The sequence below is a fragment of the Astatotilapia calliptera genome, chromosome 3 (genome assembly GCF_964374335.1).
Source record: "Astatotilapia calliptera chromosome 3, fAstCal68.1, whole genome shotgun sequence".
In the NCBI taxonomy this organism is placed as follows: domain Eukaryota; kingdom Metazoa; phylum Chordata; class Actinopteri; order Cichliformes; family Cichlidae; genus Astatotilapia; species Astatotilapia calliptera.
The window spans coordinates 19,728,068-19,748,423 of record NC_137424.1 but is presented as its reverse complement, the minus strand read 5'-3'; the positions used below and the strand labels follow the sequence as shown (position 1 = coordinate 19,748,423).

The following is a 20,356-nucleotide window of genomic DNA, read 5'->3' as shown; positions in this document are numbered from 1 at the left end:
GTCCAATTTGGCACACTTTGGAAATAATTCAACAGGTAGTGCCTTACCTTTGGATAAGCGGCTTAGAACAACAATGAGAAAAAGAGAGCTGATTATTAGCTCATCAAAACACAAAACAAAATCACAATGAATTATCGGTTAATTTCATTTAAAATAATTCATTAAGTATTTATGTACAATTCAAATTAATTAATTACATATTTTGTTGGTTTGTTTTCTATTTTAATTATTTTACTGACACATTTAATGAATTATTTAATGATGTATTTATTTAATTCACGTTGCTACTCCTGGCCCTGCATCGCTGTTCATAAATACATTTTATTTGTCAGCTTCACCCATCAAAGTCAGGGGGCGGGGTTAATGCTGATCAAGTCAACACCATTGCTTTGGTCTGGTGGGCGTTCTTTTAGTGGGCTTTTCTCAATACTAAGTAGGCCTACACACCAGGGTTTGGACATGTGTGGACCCAAACTATACTTTTACCCTTTTTTGTGTGTCACCAAATACACTTTAATATTTTCTAGACAAGAATGTAGTGGCGTAATCTTTAACCTCTTTTGGCTCCAAACAGAAGTGACAGACTTGAGCAGGGTTCATTTAAAGGCTGACAGAAGTGGAGTGGTGACGGGGAGATGTTTGACAGGACAGTGTTTCAGCCTCCACAGGTTCATGTTGTGCTCCATCAGTCAGTGAAGATGAAGTCAGTGCTGATGAGGCTGTAGAGTGTGTGAGGGATGTGAATGAGGATGATGAAGATCTGATGATAGCAGATAAAAACAGGCTGCAGAGACTTTGAGCCATACAGGGCACACAGTGTGTGTACAGAACAGCTGAAATCATTATGGAGGCCTCACTGGGATATGGAAGCATCACAGTACAGCTTCAGTGAAGCATTAAAGTCTCTGATATGAGATGAGAAATGAAGCAGCCAGAGCTTTTTCATGAGTGGAAACCCACTGTGACTGTGAGCTGCTGCTACAGCCTCCAGATTAGCCAGCAGCTCATCCTGCTCAACATGGACCTGTGGTCAGAGTGTGTGCTGGATAATCCGGCCCAGGATGAGGCCAAACTGACATGGGATGAAATGTCTGTCACATAATTGAGCTTAGTGTAGTTTCATTTCTGCACAATTTAAAAACAACCAAAACTTTGTTCTGTCTTTTCTATGTTATACTGTAGACTTTCTTTGATACTGTGTCCAAAAGGAGCAGCTTTTACTTTGAAGGGGAGGCGTCTCTGTTTCCTCTTCAGGTTGGATGATGGAAGCAAATTAGTAGCTGTGTCCCAAAACGTCGGCTGCATCCTCCAGAGGCTGCATTTGAAGGCCGATTACATCACAGCCAGGCGATGAAGGCTGTCCGTATTTGTCAACTCCTTCAAATGTGCCCGACAAATGCGTCCTTCATTTCCCCGAATTTGAAGGATTCGTCGGGTGTGTCCTTCGTGGCCCACCATATCCCAGAATTCATATCCCAGCCAAATTTCAGCTGCCAACAATGGCGGCAGCTACTAAGTTTTCAAATTACTCTTATTAATCTTTCTGGGTCACAAAATAAACTTTTAACATATTTTCAGGCGAGAAAGTAGCTGTTTAAACTTCAAATATCTGCTTGGTTTATCAAGACATCGCATATTTGCAAAAGTGTGCAGACGTTTTCGGAGACGTCTGTTACCCACCCGCTCGCTAGCAAGCCGGGGGGTTCAATGGTCACTCCAGCCGGCGAGAGCAGCGGACGCCCGGCTTCATCGTTTTCAGACCCCGCTCTTTCGCTACTCAGGTGAAACACGATATATAAGTCACTCGGATAACTTAAAAATGTAATTGTTTGCCTTTTTTCTGTGTTTTATTTGTTCCGGAGTAAATCGGTTTGGCTGAGATCAAAGTTCCTCCGGGATTTTCACACAGCTGAATAAACGTTAAACAGGAAACTGATTAAACAGAAGTGTGAGACGGTCGAGAATTTACGCCAGTGTCCTGTTATATTTTAGATAGCAAGGAGCAGACGGCCGAGTTTATTAAACTCCACCGACACAGCGGTGACGCAAATCTGAAGGCTAGACCGTCCCATTTCACAGCCTCGCACTTCCAGCCTTTTCGGTCTTTGAAGGACCCGGCCCACGTAGACCGCGAATACCAGGTCCTCCGAAGGATGCAGCCGACGTTTTGGGACACAGCTACTGTGTGATGTTCTTTCAGTGTTGCACTTTGTAGACGCTCCCTGAGCACTGGTCTCACAGCCAGCTGCACATAGAGACCAGTGTTGTTAGTCCAGGTCAGAAGATGACTTGTTGGAATGAAAATGAGCTTGTAGTTTGTCTGCTTTAATAATGTGACTGGAAAAAGGTGTTGGACTTCAAATATGTCCATTTCTTTCACACTTCACCTTTAAAAGTGAAGCCTTGTGGTTCCTGGAAGGAAAAACACAACTTTTTCAAGTCTTTGTCCTGTTTTTATGAGAAATGTACGACTTTAATGTGAAACATTCAGAGTTTTTTCTCTTGTTGTGTTTGTTTGAAGCTGCTTCCTGTTGGCTTCAGCTGTTTGGAGTTTCCATTTTCTAAACTTCTACATTCTGAACCTTCTTCAGCTCTGAACAGATGATGAAACACTGAATGATTTCAAGCTCACACTTTGTCTAATAAACTTACATCTTTCATTCTTTATACAGATTGTGGAACTGTGGTTTGTCAGAGATCAGCTGTGATTATCTGGCAGCAGCACTGAAGTCCAACCCCTCCCATCTGAGACAGCTGCACCTGAGCAGGAACAACAAGCTGCAGGATTCAGGAGTGAAGCATCTGTGTGGTTTCCTGGAGAGTCCAGGATGTGGACTTGAAACTCTGGGGTCAGTCAGCATGTTTTAGTTGTGCTGAGATGAATATGATGTGAAAGTTGTGCTGACACTAAACTGCAGACATCAGGCTGATATTATACTGATCCACACTGAGGATCTTCATGGTAAAGTCTGTTTTCTTCTTCTCTGGTTTAGTCCATTGACTGCAGCAGAACAATGTTCACATTTCAAACAGTGAGACTCAACGTATGGCCCGCGGCCCACACGCGGCCTGCCCACCTTTCCTGATTCAGAGAGAGGGGACCCTGATTAACTGTGTAGTGTTCTTCCTCACAGTTCTAAGTATCAGACACAACAATGAATAATCCACAGCTGACTGTCTTTAGCAGGTCAAAGGTCACGGCACACAGCAGACAGTGGGAAATATTATAACTATGATCATTTATCAGCACATATCCATATGTATAAAAACAAAGCTGACACTGTGAGACTTGATCAGAGGTGTGATCATCACAGCAGAGGCCTTTGTGTCAAAGTCACTGAGGATCAAACAGAAACACATGAAGCAGATTTTCCTGTTCTGGCTTTTTATAGCAGATAACCTTCAAAATATTCTGCAGTCCATCAAAAACTGAAGCAAACCATGAATCAACATGTGAACATGAGCTGATGCTGCTGAAGTGAAGCAAAGTTACAGAGGTTTGATTACAGACACAGCTGAGAGTTTGTAATCTGTCATCATTTTAAAAGGTTTACATTTCTTCAGTATATCCACATTTGCAGCTGGTACCTCAACCTCCACTTGTCCAACACAACTGCTGTCCACTGCCTCCATGACATTGTGATTTTGCTGTTGGTCTTCTGTCAGATCTTCATCAATCACTTCTGCACGGGGCACACCTTCAGACTCTGCAGCTGCATAACGAAAGCCTGTAAGATAAAATTAGACATAAGGTAAATGTACACCAATATTCCAATGACAGGTGTGTGATTCATCTGGAAGTTATGTGCGGATTAGTGTACAGTGATAGCAATTTAGTATGTTTTTAGAGGGGGGGGGGGGTTGTTTACCTCTGATGGGTGCTCTTTTTTGCTTCCGTTGCGTACGCCTTGAGTGCCGGTCCGAGTCTGATACAGGTATGTCGTCATGCCCCATGTGCAGTGTTGGTTCCCAGTCTGGATTTGTTACATCCATTTCATATGCTGGTTTGCCTGCAATAATGCCAAATCATAAGCTACTCAGTCGACATGATGTGGTTCTGCAGCATCACACATTAGCATGTTTTATCTCATTATCTATGACCTCAGCACGTTGAAAATCACACTAAAAGCCTTTCAAGAGTGATATGAATTAATTTAGAACTCACCGGAAAGAAAATGCCGTGAGCAAACCAACAAAAAGCTGGGGATTGCAGAGAACTCGATATCCCCTCGTCTCACCGCTGCAATCCAAGCCTGACGTCTTTGTTTAGTAATATCGGATACATGGGATCCCTCACGTTGCCTCCAGGATGGAAAACGATGAAAAGAGAGCCCGTTATCCAGCTTCTTGCCTTCACGATCGTGTGATCTAACGTTGCAAACGACAACACAACACGTACGATCCATAGCTGAAATGGTATCCTTTGGCTGGCCTACTGTCATGGCGGAAGGGGGCATGGCCCATCTCCCGTGACATCACGCTCCAAAGCCCTATAGGTGGGAAAATGTACCATGTCGACCAATCAAAAATGATATGGAAACATGACATTTGGTTGTTTAGCAAAAGGGGGAAGTTTTAGGAGTGACCGGCAAGAGAGAGCGAGTGAGCGAAAGAGAGAGAGAGTTTTGATACGTGAGAGATTTGTGACGTTTACCGTGTTTGGTCTCAAGTTAGTTTGTTGTCTTGTGTATTTAGTGTGTAGCTGTTGTTTTGTTTTGTGTGTCAGTTCTACTAGTGATCGTCACAGTTGCTGCCTTAAAGCCAACAAAGGCAGATTGCAGTGTAAACGCTGAGTGACACACCTGCTGTCAGACCTGCAGGTTTATCCCTGTGCTGTTCTCATATGTGTTAGAGTGACACAAACTATTGTTTGACACCTGATTGTTCTGTAAATAGTTTGAAATGATTATAAGAAAAACGTCTGAGCCTTGGCTGCATGTTTTGGTAAATAGTACCATATAACTTTGTTGTTTGCAAAACGTGTGCGTATTTTTAAAAGTGTACAATCTCTATTTGCATTTCAAGTTATGAAGATGATTCGTTAAACATGTGTGTGGTTTTTACAGTCAAAATATCACTTTCTACTTGTATTTTAAATTTTGTCTGAATTTCGATAAATTGTGCTGATACAGTTGGTCAAAATGAGAAAATAACAGATTGGCAAGATAAACTGTTTTTAAAGGTAAAATATAGAGGCCACATCAAAAGTAGTCAAGAAGGGTTAAAGGCTAAAAGCAAAGTTGTCACCAAGTACTGTTTATATTTGTGTGTATTGCTGCAGCTTTTTTGAGTATTAATTTGGTGCCTTTGTGTGAAATAATGGTATTGTGAGTGATCCATATAGTCACAAAGAATAGCCACTTGTTTCTGTGCTACCAAAGTTCCCCGGCTTTCATTCAAAATGTGTTTATCGTCAGCACCTGCACATTAAACTACTTAAACATTATAAATGTCTTCAAGCTCACACTGAGGCCTGTGGGGTACTATCAGCCACTGAGACAGTACACACATTTATATGTGTTTGTATATGAATATTTCATACTTTAAGCCTGCCTGTTTATTTAAGGGAGATGAACAAAATACATTGGAATTGTACAAAATAATATCATGGATGATAAATTAAATAGATTTTAAGTAGATGCTTGTGCATTCTTAAAGTCTTATATGTTGAACTGAACTATGTGATCTGTTCAAAGCCTTAATCTTAATTTGAAGTGAAATGTGCATTTTGAGTTTATACACTATGTATATAAGGCGACCGTTTCCTTTTGCAGTATTTTTGTGTGGTGTACTTTTCTATGTCTTAACAAAAGGGGAACAAAGGTGTTTAAGTTCACCTAGGATGATGTGTTTTAATTTTCACATGGTCTTGCTTGAATTTGACCCTGACAAAGGCGTATGAACTCTGTCAGCTGTTTGGAGTTTCCATTTTCTAAACTTCTACATTCTGAACCTTCTTCAGCTCTGAACAGATGATGAAACACTGAATGATTTCAAGCTCACACTTTGTCTAATAAACTTACATCTTTCATTCTTCATACAGATTGAGGGACTGTGGTTTGTCAGAGATCAGCTGTGATTATCTGGCAGCAGCACTGAAGTCCAACCCCTCCCATCTGAGACAGCTGGACCTGAGCTCCAACACCAAGCTGCAGGATTCAGGAGTGAAGCATCTGTGTGGTTTCCTGGAGAGTCCAGGATGTGGACTTGAAACTCTGAGGTCAGTCAGCATGTTTTAGTTGTGCTGAGATGAATATGATGTGAAAGTTGTGCTGACACTAAACTGCAGACATCAGGCTGATATTATACTGATCCACACTGAGGATCTTCATGGTAAAGTCTGTTTTCTTCTTCTCTGGTTTAGTCCATTGACTGCAGCAGAACAATGTTCACATTTCAAACAGTGAGACTCAACGTATGGCCCGCGGCCCACACGCGGCCTGCCCACCTTTCCTGATTCAGAGAGAGGGGACCCTGATTAACTGTGTAGTGTTCTTCCTCACAGTTCTAAGTATCAGACACAACAATGAATAATCCACAGCTGACTGTCTTTAGCAGGTCAAAGGTCACGGCACACAGCAGACAGTGGGAAATATTATAATTCTGATCATTTATCAGCACATATCCATATGTATAAAAACAAAGCTGACACTGTGAGACTTGATCAGAGGTGTGATCATCACAGCAGAGGCCTTTGTGTCAAAGTCACTGAGGATCAAACAGAAACACATGAAGCAGATTTTCCTGTTCTGGCTTTTTATAGCAGATAACCTTCAAAATATTCTGCAGTCCATCAAAAACTGAAGCAAACCATGAATCAACATGTGAACATGAGCTGATGCTGCTGAAGTGAAGCAAAGTTACAGAGGTTTGATTACAGACACAGCTGAGAGTTTGTAATCTGTCATCATTTTAAAAGGTTTACATTTCTTCAGTATATCCACATTTGCAGCTGCTACCTCAACCTCCACTTGTCCAACACAACTGCTGTCCACTGCCTCCATGACATTGTGATTTTGCTGTTGGTCTTCTGTCAGATCTTCATCAATCACTTCTGCACGGGGCACACCTTCAGACTCTGCAGCTGCATAACGAAAGCCTGTAAGATAAAATTAGACATAAGGTAAATGTACACCAATATTCCAATGACAGGTGTGTGATTCATCTGGAAGTTATGTGCGGATTAGTGTACAGTGATAGCAATTTAGTATGTTTTTAGAGGGGGGGGGGGGGGTTGTTTACCTCCGATGGGTGCTCTTTTTCGCTTCCGTTGCGTACGCCTTGAGTGCCGGTCCGAGTCTGATACAGGTATGTCGTCATGCCCCATGTGCAGTGTTGGTGCCCAGTCTGGATTTGTTACATCCATTTCATATGCTGGTTTGCCTGCAATAATGCCAAATCATAAGCTACTCAGTCGACATGATGTGGTTCTGCAGCATCACACATTAGCATGTTTTATCTCATTATCTATGACCTCAGCACGTTGAAAATAACACTAAAAGCCTTTCAAGAGTGATATGAATTAATTTAGAACTCACCGGAAAGAAAATGCCGTGAGCAAACCAACAAAAAGCTGGGGATTGCAGAGAACTCGATATCCGCTCGTCTCACCGCTGCAATCCAAGCCTGACGTCTTTGTTTAGTGTTATCGGATACATGGGATCCCTCACGTTGCCTCCAGGATGGAAAACGATGAAAAGAGAGCCCGTTATCCAGCTTCTTGCCTTCACGATCGTGTGATCTAACGTTGCAACCGACAACACAACACGTACGATCCATAGCTGAAATGGTATCCTTTTTTTTTTTTTTTTTTTTTTTGGCCTGTCCCATTTGGCTCTTTTGCCCTCAGAATTGTTGTCTAAAGGCAAAGAAAGATGCCCAACGGATTTACTTTACCAAACTGACCATCCCAGCCTTGCCGTAATGGTCCATTTGATTCACCTTTTATTGTTTATTTTATTTTCACTTACTGAATACGGGACAGACTTGACTGGGGGAAAGAAGGGGAGAAAGAAAGAGGGAAAGAGAAACAGCTGAGAAGAGGGACGGGGGAGAAGGGCAAAAGACAAAAACCAACAGAACGGGCAGAGAAAAAAAAATGCATATATCGATCACCTGGATCACCTGCTGAGAAAGAAAAAAGAAAACAAGCAGAAGAGAACAAGAGTAATAGAATAAACAACATCACAATGATATATGGGAATATGACAGTAAATACTAAATGTTAAACATTATTGTGCAGCACATAAGATCAACAGAACACAGTGTGCTTTGAGGTAGGAGCCAAAAAGGGTGTAGTTTGTGGGTGTGATCACCCGTGTGTACACCTGTGAGCATGGACGCGCTTGTTTTTTGTTTTTTTAAAAGGTTCCTTCATGTAATAATCTGCTAGAGGGTGTGGGGGGGCCACAGCCCCGTCCTCCAGGGCGTGAAGCAGGTGTGGAGGAGATCAAAACTCCAGACATCCAGAACACAAGAGACCAAGGAAGACCAACAGAGGGGCAGCTGCGCCACTGTCCCGGAAAGAGCTGAGGAGAGTCCCAGATGAGGGCTCACTCACCAGCCGCGGTGCAGAAGCCAGGGGGGGTTGCAGTGACGCGCCCGTGAGCTCCGCCGGCAGCCAGCTGCGCCTGAGTGACCGAGCCCCAGGCCGAGAGGCCGGGGGCACCCCACCTCCGAAGTGGCCCGAGCGAGCCCCAGGCTCCAGGCCCCGATAAGCGGCCGCCAAGGAGTGAGCCAGTGTGTACCTGGACGCCCATCCCCGGACACAAAGAACCACCAACGCACCGATGTCTGAGGGGGTCCGCCACTGGCAGGGGAAGTGGTGGTAGGGGGAGATAGGCCTCCAAACCTTGGAGGGCCTGAGATGTCCCCAGAGAGGTGGCGCCTGACACTCAACCTGACATATAGACACAGACATACAGGCACACACAGATACAAACATCCATTCCCACCCTCATGCTCTCATATGCACTTACTCCACACTCAACCAACGTGGAGACAGACATAAAGAGACGTTGTACACACGATCACACTCCCCAAGCGTACTCTACAAACCGGGTCTAGGTGCCCCCGCCCCTGGAGGGGGGAACTGCACCCAGACCCAGGTGGTGTTTCCCTTTTCCCTGCGGTGGGGGGAGGCAGACCGCCCCGACTCCGCAGCAGCAGGAAGGCTCCACACTCCAGACCGCAGCCGGACGGCCAACTCCTCCTCCTAGTCCTAGCCCCCCTGCTCCAGCAGGTCGCAGAGAACGGGGGTGAGAGAAGACTCCGAACCTCCCTCCACCCGCTCATTGTAGTGTTGATGCATGTGTGTTCTAAGGTGCATTTAAAACCCAGGAGGGCATGGAGCTACCTGCCAGAGAGCAGCAGGTGAGCGCATGGTCCCTCCTGCTAGCCCTCAATGTCTACGTGTATTTAAAATTGAGAGGTGGGCAACGACGCCAGGGGTGAGGTGTACACCCTGATGGTACTTTGGACTCCGTGTATCGTGCCCACCCCCAAGATCCTATATGTATGTGTAATGAGAGTGTGAGTAATGTGAATGTCTAAGTTGTGGGATAAAATTGAGGCAGAGGCAGCCAGAAGGGGACAGAGGGGGGGGTAGCCTCCTCTGCACCCTGGTGACATACCCCTACTCCAAGGCCCTGTATGTGTGGGTGGTTGTGGTGGAGCGGGAAGAGGGAGGCAGCTGGAGATGGGGAGGGAAGGAAGGGAGGGGCAAGTGACCCCTCCCTGGGGCCAGCTCCCCCGCTGACCCCAGTAGGTACCCCCATACTCCGCGACCCGCCAGGGAAAGGGGGCCCAGGCCCATCCAGACCGGGCCCAGTGCAGCAGCGCCGCCCGGCCCCACAGAGCTGAAATGGTATCCTTTGGCTGGCCTACTGTCATGGCGGAAGGGGGCATGGCCCATCTCCCATGACATCACGCTCCAAAGCCCTATAGGTGGGAAAATGTACCATGTCGACCAATCAAAAATGATATGGAAACATGACATTTGGTTGTTTAGCAAAAGGGGGAAGTTTTAGGAGTGACCGGCAAGAGAGAGCGAGTGAGCGAAAGAGAGAGAGAGTTTTGATACGTGAGAGATTTGTGACGTTTACCGTGTTTGGTCTCAAGTTAGTTTGTTGTCTTGTGTATTTAGTGTGTAGCTGTTGTTTTGTTTTGTGTGTCAGTTCTACTAGTGATCGTCACAGTTGCTGCCTTAAAGCCAACAAAGGCAGATTGCAGTGTAAACGCTGAGTGACACACCTGCTGTCAGACCTGCAGGTTTATCCCTGTGCTGTTCTCATATGTGTTAGAGTGACACAAACTATTGTTTGACACCTGATTGTTCTGTAAATAGTTTGAAATGATTATATGAAAAACGTCTGAGCCTTGGCTGCATTTTTTGGTAAATAGTACCATATAACTTTGTTGTTTGCAAAACGTGTGCGTATTTTTAAAAATGTACAATCTCTATTTGCATTTCAAGTTATGAAGATGATTCGTTAAACATGTGTGTGGTTTTTACAGTCAAAATATCACTTTCTACTTGTATTTTAAATTTTGTCTGAATTTAGATAAATTGTGCTGATACAGTTGGTCAAAATGAGAAAATAACAGATTGGCAAGATAAACTGTTTTTAAAGGTAAAATATAGAGGCCACATCAAAAGTAGTCAAGAAGGGTTAAAGGCTAAAAGCAAAGTTGTCACTGTTGGGTCTGTGTTTCCACAAGCCCCGCTAATTCTAGAGACTTATTCATCATGAAGAAAACAAGACAGTCGATCGATCAATTATTTGCGAAAGGGAGGCCTCGTCTGTGTCCACCACGAAAATGACCACAGATCTGACCTCCTCCTGCTACCTTTTATTGGGAGACAGTTCACACAAAACACGTCAGAACAAAGCCACGCCCCCTTTGTTCTAAGACAAAGCATTTTATGTATATGTGTGAACTTCTGTAAGTGTGTGTGTGTGTGTGTGTGTGTGTGTGTGTGTGTGTGTGTGTGTGTGTGTGTGTGTGTGTGTGTGTGTGTGTGTGCCAGACCTCCTGCTGACCAAAGGGTCGTAAACCCAGGAAGTTTACATCAAAAGAAACAGATCTTCCAGATAGGATGTATCTACAATAAAACCTCCCCCAGCACAGAGTGGTTGGAGAGGTGGCCAGGATCAAAGGAATGGCTTTGATCCTACTGCTTGAACTAAGACTGTACAAATTTAAGAAACACAATGGCAACATTCAACAATTAGACTTAACAGTCACCAAGTACTGTTTATATTTGTGTGTATTGCTGCAGCTTTTTTGAGTATTAATTTGGTGCCTTTGTGTGAAATAATGGTATTGTGAGTGATCCATATAGTCACAAAGAATAGCCACTTGTTTCTGTGCTACCAAAGTTCCCCGGCTTTCATTCAAAATGTGTTTATCGTCAGCACCTGCACATTAAACTACTTAAACATTATAAATGTCTTCAAGCTCACACTGAGGCCTGTGGGGTACTATCAGCCACTGAGACAGTACACACATTTATATGTGTTTGTATATGAATATTTCATACTTTAAGACTGCCTGTTTATTGAAGGGAGATGAACAAAATACATTGGAATTGTACAAAATAATATCATGGATGATAAATTAAATAGATTTTAAGTAGATGCTTGTGCATTCTTAAAGTCTTATATGTTGAACTGAACTATGTGATCTGTTCAAAGCCTTAATCTTAATTTGAAGTGAAATGTGCATTTTGAGTTTATACACTATGTATATAAGGCGACCGTTTCCTTTTGCAGTATTTTTGTGTGGTGTACTTTTCTATGTCTTAACAAAAGGGGAACAAAGGTGTTTAAGTTCACCTAGGATGATGTGTTTTAATTTTCACATGGTCTTGCTTGAATTTGACCCTGACAAAGGCGTATGAACTCTGTCAGCTGTTTGGAGTTTCCATTTTCTAAACTTCTACATTCTGAACCTTCTTCAGCTCTGAACAGATGATGAAACACTGAATGATTTCAAGCTCACACTTTGTCTAATAAACTTACATCTTTCATTCTTTATACAGATTGTGGAACTGTGGTTTGTCAGAGATCAGCTGTGATTATCTGGCAGCAGCACTGAAGTCCAACCCCTCCCATCTGAGAGAGCTGCACCTGAGCAGGAACAACAAGCTGCAGGATTCAGGAGTGAAGCATCTGTGTGGTTTCCTGGAGAGTCCAGGATGTGGACTTGAAACTCTGAGGTCAGTCAGCATGTTTTAGTTGTGCTGAGATGAATATGATGTGAAAGTTGTGCTGACACTAAACTGCAGACATCAGGCTGATATTATACTGATCCACACTGAGGATCTTCATGGTAAAGTCTGTTTTCTTCTTCTCTGGTTTAGTCCATTGACTGCAGCAGAACAATGTTCACATTTCAAACCTTCAAAGAAGAAGAAAAATCCTCCACTGGATAATTCACTGTGAAACTCTCCAACTCTTCATTCCACCTTAAAGTCTGTCTGACACTGAAATCCAAAGCAAAATGTGCGTTTGCTTTACAGACAGCAGTCCAACACAAACATACACACATCATCCAAAACACAGTCCAACATCCAAATCTCCTCCACTGCCAGCATGAATGATGGGAAAGAGAAGGAGGAACACTCTGACATTCAGGGTTAGAATGAGTTTCATGAAGCAGACTGTGAAGATCAAAGCTGCATTAGAAAGCTTACATGAATGAATGAGTGGACAGAAGTGGACAGAGATCATCTGAAGCACTTCAAAGGCTTTAAATCAGCACATTTCTCTTTATTCTTTATCAACTCTGTTAGTTTCTCTCAGTTTTCTGTGGAATGAAGCTAACAGCAGGCTAATAAGATGCTGACCAATAGGTTTCTATTAAAGGTTGTAATTTGTATATGAAAAAGTGCTTTGGCTCAGCAGGGATCAGCTTACAGGTAGAATACAGCTGCTGGATGGGATTAGCATGTCATAGCTATCTACCAAACTGCTAACTGGGGGATTTCAGGCCATCTATGGATCATTTTTGCTAACTGTTTATTCAGCTTAGGCTCACAGGGCTGCAGCCCGGCCCTAGCTGTCATAGGGCAAGAGGCGTGGTCCACCTGCACAGGTGAGCAGTCCATCACAGGGCCAACAGAGAGAGACAGAGAAGCACTCTCTCACATCCACACCTACAGCCAATTTAGAAGCACCAATGAACCTAAGCAGCATTTCATTGGACTGTGGGAGAACATCCAACCTCCACAGAAAGGCCAACAAGCTTCAACCTACAACCTTCTTGCTTTAAGGCACTAGTGCCAACCACTTTTCCCCATTTCAGCCCAAATCCTGCATCTTCCTGTTTCTGACTCCAGGCCAGCTCCACTAACACTTTCTCATCAGACACTGCCACCTAGTGGAGGAAGTCTTAGTTCCATTTGAAGCTTCAGATGACAGTTAGTTCCTTTACAAAGAGGTGGAGGTGGTGGGGCCACAGCACCATCATCACTGAGTGCCATAGGACACTTAACCTTTGTTTCCATATGCTGGGAACTTCCTGTTGTTCCAAGGAGGACTGGAAAATGTGTGAAAATCTCCCAGTCAGTTCCTCACAGCACACTTCAATCATTTCCCTCCCACAGCATCAGGACCAGGGCTTTTTCTCTCTTTGGTCCCACTAAGAGATTTCCACACAAACACCTCATCAGTGGGACTCTCAGAGCTACCAGCCCTTTGCTACAATCACAAAGCTCTTCATTGAAATCAATGATATCAAAGCTGGAATCCAATGAGTCCAAGTCTTCTGCTGATTCAGCATCACATTCATCTTTGCTCCTTGTTCTGCATCCCCACCATGGACTTCATTCCTTTCCAAGCCAGCCTTGAGTGTCCTTTATTCAGCTCATCCTCTGCTTTACTTTTACACCTGATTTTAGCTGCTTTATCTCTCTTTCAACAAGTTTCTGTGCCTCAATCTTTTTCTTCTCTCCCTCATAACAAGACAGCTTCTTCTGCCTGAGAACATGTTGGAGTGATTTACTAATCCAGGGCTGCTTATTGGGGAAAATACTTCCTGTTTCCAAAGTAATCCCCATTTTTCCCAGAAAGAAATGTAAGTAGAAATCGATGATCTAAGTGAGAACATGAGCCTTTAAAAAGTCCCAGTGGGTGCAGTCAAAGCAGTCCCTCAGTCCCAGTATAGAGTCTTTGGTCCAGACTGGAACAAGTGTGTGCCCAGTTTGAGCTCTCTTCAGTGCTGTGACCTGACAGACCCAGAGGGGCCATCACATCACATTTAGAAGCTCCCCTAATGGAGCCACAACACATGTCCAACACTTAGTCTGTCTTGTTGGACCAACTGGAAGAAATGATTCAAGGACTTAGTCACAGAACAGAGATTCAAATCTCCAAAATCCAACTGGCTGCATCAGGACATATAGTCTGAAACTCTGCACAGTTTCCTGTTTGAAGCTGCTTCCTGTTGGCTTCAGCTGTTTGGAGTTTCCATTTTCTAAACTTCTACATTCTGAACCTTCTTCAGCTCTGAACAGATGATGAAACACTGAATGATTTCAAGCTCACACTTTGTCTAATAAACTTACATCTTTCATTCTTTATACAGATTGTGGAGCTGTGGTTTGTCAGAGATCAGCTGTGATTATCTGGCAGCAGCACTGAAGTCCAACCCCTCCCATCTGAGAGTGCTGGACCTGAGCTGGAACAACCTGAAGGATCCAGATGTGAAGCAGCTGTCTGATCTTCAGCAGAGTCCAGACTACAGACTGGAGACTCTGGTGTAAGTAGAGTGATGGAGTGAGTGGGTGGTGCTGTCAGCAGTATTGTACTAAACACAGTCAGTATGAAACAAAGATCCAGTGTTTCCTGTAAAGCTGCAGCTTCTCAGTGAAGCTGTGAGAGGAGAATGGTGACAGGCTTCAGGATTGGACACAAACACTTCCTGTTTCTGACCTTTATGGTCACCATGGTAACGGCTGACACGCTCTGATCAAACGCTGTCAACAGCCAATCAGCTCTCTGAACAAAGCAGCACGCAGACCAATGACTGCATTCATTTCCAAGTTTAAAGCAGTGAAGAACACAGTCTGTAGGTGAGGAAGCATTTAGTGAGAGCAGATGTTTGGATGGAATTCCTCCAGTTAACAGCTGGAACCGTCCATCTGGATTGTTGGGCTTGTTGTTGGGGTTCCTACAGAGCTCAGAGTGGACACACCAAGGTTCTTCTAATGAATGAAAGTCCAAACTCAAACTAGGAGGGAAAAACATTTTCATCAACTTCAATAAAAATCCAAAGATTAGAAAAAGTGAAGCAACAATGAGTCCTAGTACAGTCCCAGCACTGAAGTCCCTGCTGCTCTTTATACTGGATGTGCTGCATCACTGACTGACAGCTGATGAAGAGTCTCTGGAAACACTCATTTATCTCCTCTGCTCTTCCTTCTTCTCTCTGCAGGTGGAGGTGATGATGGTAAACAGGACGGTGTGTGTGCTGAGAGAGGAGGAGCTGTGTCCTGATGATCCAGAGAGGTTGAAGCAGCAGCAGCTTGTGTGTAGAGACGCTCTGACTGGGCCATGTTACTGGGAGGTGGAGAGGAGAGCTTCATCCAGCAGTGACTGACAGAGGAATGAGAAGAAGTGCAGATGACTGTCAGTGCTGCAGAGTGAACTGCTCTGAGAACAGCTCCACTGTCAGACACAATGTAGAGTCCAGCATCATCCCTGTGTGTCCCTCTGGATCTGACAGAGGATCATCAGTGTATCTGGACTGCTCTGCTGCTGCTCTGTCCTTCTACAGTCTCTGCACAGTCTCTGTCTGACTCTGGCTACATTTTTGGCATTTATATTCTTGGTTGCTCTCTTTATATTTTTCACATGCAAAATGTGCCCATCTTTGGCAAGATTCACACTGCACCTGGAAAGGAAAAATAAATGGCTCATATTCTGTTTGGTGAATACTATTACTCAACATTTTAATTATGATTGGCAAGTAATGATACTAAGACTTATGTGTTTCTTTTGTTTTGTTTTGTTTTACCATTTCAATCATGCTGCGGTCAGCGTTAGCATCTAACATGGAGAAAACAATGCAGTAGTCCTCAGCGTTCCCTGAAACACAATCATAGTTAGGTTTTAATTAAACATTATTTATTGAATAATTAAAAAATAATAGTACATTTTTTCCAAATATACTTCCTGGAAAATTAGTCTAAATTAGACTTTGAGAAGGGTCTTATCTGAAAGTGTTTGAAGAGCACTATTTGTACTGTGCTGTTTGAAAAGCACTATTTAAATTGGAAGTACGCACTAACGTGATAAGGACTTTACTGGACTTACCTCGATTTTCAAGTAGGGTGCAAGCTATCTGCATTCGCTCCAGCACAACTGGCTCTGTAGTGGTTGACACCTCACTGACCTCTCCAAAATCAAGGTAGTGTTCTGCAAACTGTGAGATTGATCATAATTAGAATGTAAAGTCTTAATTAGGTAAAGGATAGGATAATTATAAGCCACAAGGCTTCAGCCTATTCCTTTTTCAGTTACTGTATGATTAAGTACTTCTATGTAAAATGATCATCTTTGTTGTTGTTGACCGAAATAACTTTCACTTCACTTAAATTCACTTAAAGTCTTAATTCTAGCTAACAAGAAACTGAATCATTTGAATAAGGGTTACCTTTAACAGTAAAACTCCACAACTGCTGGAATCCTGTCGCTTGTTGTGTTGCATAGTCTGTAACTGCCACTCCATGGTGTCTTCATGCCCTCTCATCCTCAGAAAATTCCTAGTTGAACAAAAGTGTTTGTAATGAAACAAGATTTTTTTTTTTTAATCTAAGAATAACACCTCAGTATCATACATACCTCCAGTTGCGCAGAATTTTCCTGTCATAAACACCTTCATTCCCATGGGGTCTATGAGCAGTATTTTCTGTGCAGAAATGTTGACAATCTAAAGAAAAAGTTAAATTAAAAATTACAATTGTTTGTGCCACTGAAAACTTATTTAAAAATAACACTTTGTGCAAGAAACTGCTTCACAACAAATTATGCAAATTAATAACAAAATGAACACATACCACAAGAATCCAGTGTGTACCAAAGTTCACAGGGCACAGCCACGTCTTCAACTGGGAACTTCATCTGTGGGATTGGAAGTGCAGAGTAATTTGGATTTACTTAGGTACCATGCGTCTCAGGGTGTTTTCAAATATAGTCTTCTTTAAAGGAACCGAACTCTTTCCTCAGCAACAGAAAGGAGTCAACTGTTTGGACCACTTCTGAGCTTTCAACATACCAGTTGAGGCATCTGAACTGCCCAGAAAACAACGAGCTTGCAACTACTGAACAGAGCAGGTGTGCAGCATTCTGCACAAGTATACAAAAATGTTATAGAACAGTAAATAGGGTTTTTTTTATTTCAAAATTAGTAGGTAAATGACATTTCTTACTTACCTTTCGTCTGTCAATAACACGGTGCAGATATGCATCAATGACCTGTTTTGAAAAATCTGAGTTTATACAACAACAGCAACAATTTTTGAAGTAACTGCTTGAGTGCTGTACACAAAAACATCTAAAGGAATCGAATTGCTGATAAAGGTTCTTTCTGCATATACTGAAACTGGGTATTATGATGTCACAGATGTCACAACATCTGTGTTGTGGTTGATAACATTTTTTCCTGTTGAAGTGAATGGGTGAAACCTTATCAGAGTTTTGCAATATAACCCCCCCCCCCCCCCCCCCCCACCTACCCGCACATTTTAAACTATTAATGGTCTCTGCACTGCAAATGCTTCAGAAGGAGCAGAACCTCGAAATCAGACTCAATAATGATAAGTTCTCTTACCTCATCAGAAACCACCGTGACCCCTGCAGTGTTCGAAAAGAGGAATCCAATAACTTGTATGGTCCAACAGCTGCCTCCAAGCGCCCAGTATCCTTTGCACGCCATAGCCTCTTTACTAAAAGAAAAATATGATAAGTTAGCTTAGGCATGCATGAGATTTGTAGTGGATAAGCTTGGTAAAGGCCAACGGGCCACAACAGGAAAAAAGTCAATACAATAGGCATGCATTTACACGCAGAGAAATAGGAAAGGTACAGCGGGTGGGCAAAATAGAAAATTACTGACAGGCAGATCCATTTCCAGACTTCCACAAGCTCAGTGCACGTTGCATGTTTCTTTATATCCAATATGAGTTGAAGACTTCAAAATGCAAACAAAGTCATGCAACAGTCAATTAAGTTGCAACGCCAAACTGGCAACAAATGACCAACTGGTCAAAAAGAGTTGTTCACTATGTCACCTTCATCTTCTAAGCTTTGTTTCTGGGAGGGAAGTTCTTGTTCACGCGTTTCTGGTCCTGGAACACAATTAAACTCCTTGTGTCAGCCGTTTTGGGTGCAGAATGAATCCTCTGGACTTTGCTGGCACTGAGGGTTAGCAGTAGGATGGCAGGGAGGCATCTTCAGGTCTGTGCTGCTGTTCACTGTCTGACTGCGAGTTGGGTATTTTTAATTGTCACTGATATTTACATGGTGGCTTCTTCTGTACGGCTTGATATGGTCAATGCTGTAGTGATTTCTTAAAGTTGCTCCTTCTGTGTTTTTTAATCTCACACATTTGCCAGCGATGTCTTGAATGGTGTAGGGTCCTGAAAAATCTGGATCAAGTCTTCCTCCCTTCCTTCCACGTTTCATGTTCAAGAGAAGAACTTCATCTCCAACGCTGTACACAAGGTTTCTGTACTTCTGGACTCGTCTAGCATAAGCTTATGCATAAGCATAAGATTGTACTTAAACTGAAATATGACACCTACTCAGTGATTTACAACATAGAGGTAGGTTGTTTCCTCTTAAACATTTTAACTGCTTTCCTTACAAAATGAACTGGAAACCTATAAGTTCAGTCTCTGAGGTGTTCTGCGATTTCTCTCAGGGTAATGTCTGCCTGTTTGGTCAGAGTCCATAGTGCTCTGTGTGGAAAGTTCAGGTGTTTGAACATTGGTGGTTTCACGTAAACCCTGAACCTCAGGTGGTGAAGCGAGGGCAAACTCTTCTGAATCTTGAGGTGTAGATGTGTCCTCTCAGGTTGCTCTGGAACCACGTGACATTCTGCATCTAGAATCTGATCAACATGTCTACACCAGACTAAGTTGGCTCCAACATTTATGGTGTATATCAGCGGTCCGGTCCGTGAACGAATCGTGCCAGAATGCCATTTCTGACTTGGGTCTCTGTAGTCTCTGGCGAGAACTCTTTGTCCAACATTGAAGAATCTGGTTTTGTTTCTTGTTGCTTCCACCATGGAAGACTGTTTATCTTGGACATCCTTGCGAATGTCTGGTTTCAGCAAATCTAGATGTGATCTCAGATCTCATCCCATGAAGAGCATTGCAGGTGTGTGTCCAGTTGTTGCATGAGTGGTAAGACAGTAAAAAAATTGTCAATTTTCTGTTGTAGCGGTTTCCCCTCTGTGCGACTGGCTGGTTCAGCTTTGTTGCAGGATGATGGTGAGCTGAAGTGATATGTCGTATGCCGTTACTCCCAAGGAAACACTGGAACTCCTCTCCAGTAAACTGATGACCATTGTCACTTACGAGCTGTTGTGGCGGACCTGTGCGTGCAAACGGTGACCAAAGACTATTGATCGTGCTGGCAGCTGTTGCTTGCTTTACGGGGAAGATTTCTGGCCACTTTGAGTGGGCATCAACCACAACCTGGAACATTTAGTCCATAAATGGGCCAGCATAGTCTATATGAATGCGTTGCCATGGAGCGGATGGCCACTCCCACGCGTGTACAGGTGCTGTTTGAGGCTGGCGCAGCGTCTGCTGGCAAACAATGCAGGATTTAGCCATATTCTCCATTTCACAATCAGTGCCTGGCCACCAAACATAGCTTCTAGCAAGACCTTTCATCTTAACACCCAAATGTCCATCGTGCAGTGAGTCCAGTACCTTTGTACGTAGTTTGGGTGGCAGATGACACGAGTTCCCCACATGACACATCCTTGGCAAACGGATAGTTGGTCTTTGTGGGTGGAGTACGCAGAGAACTGAGTGTCACTACAGGACGGCCAACCATTCACAGTAAGATCATTTGACAAGATTGTGTTTTGGCTCGTTTCTCTTTTCACCTGAGCACTTGTGACAGGTAGGGGTTCCATTTGTGTAACATGAAACACAGTAGCTGGAGCAGTCATTTCTTCGGTGGGTTGCATGTGTGGAAGACGTGAAAGTCCATCTGCATTTCCATGTAGCTTTGTCCCTTTGAACTCAATGGTGTAGGTGTGTGCACCCAGGAACAAAGCCCAAGCAAGCGTACGCAAGCCATGGTTGGAATACCTTTCTGAGGGTTAAAGATGG

General features: G+C 43.4%; 1 protein-coding gene across 1 annotated transcript in view; it reads left to right on the top strand.

Moving 5' to 3' along the window:
* LOC113035143 (NACHT, LRR and PYD domains-containing protein 12-like) overlaps positions 1-20,356 on the top strand; it is a 140,408-nt gene that overhangs the window by 16,743 nt on the left and 103,309 nt on the right. Inside the window, exons 5-6 of the mRNA XM_080298287.1 lie at positions 6,044-6,220; positions 14,590-14,763. Coding sequence (XP_080154413.1) covers positions 6,044-6,220; positions 14,590-14,763 — 351 coding nt within the window. The remainder of the gene's footprint in view (positions 1-6,043; positions 6,221-14,589; positions 14,764-20,356) is intronic.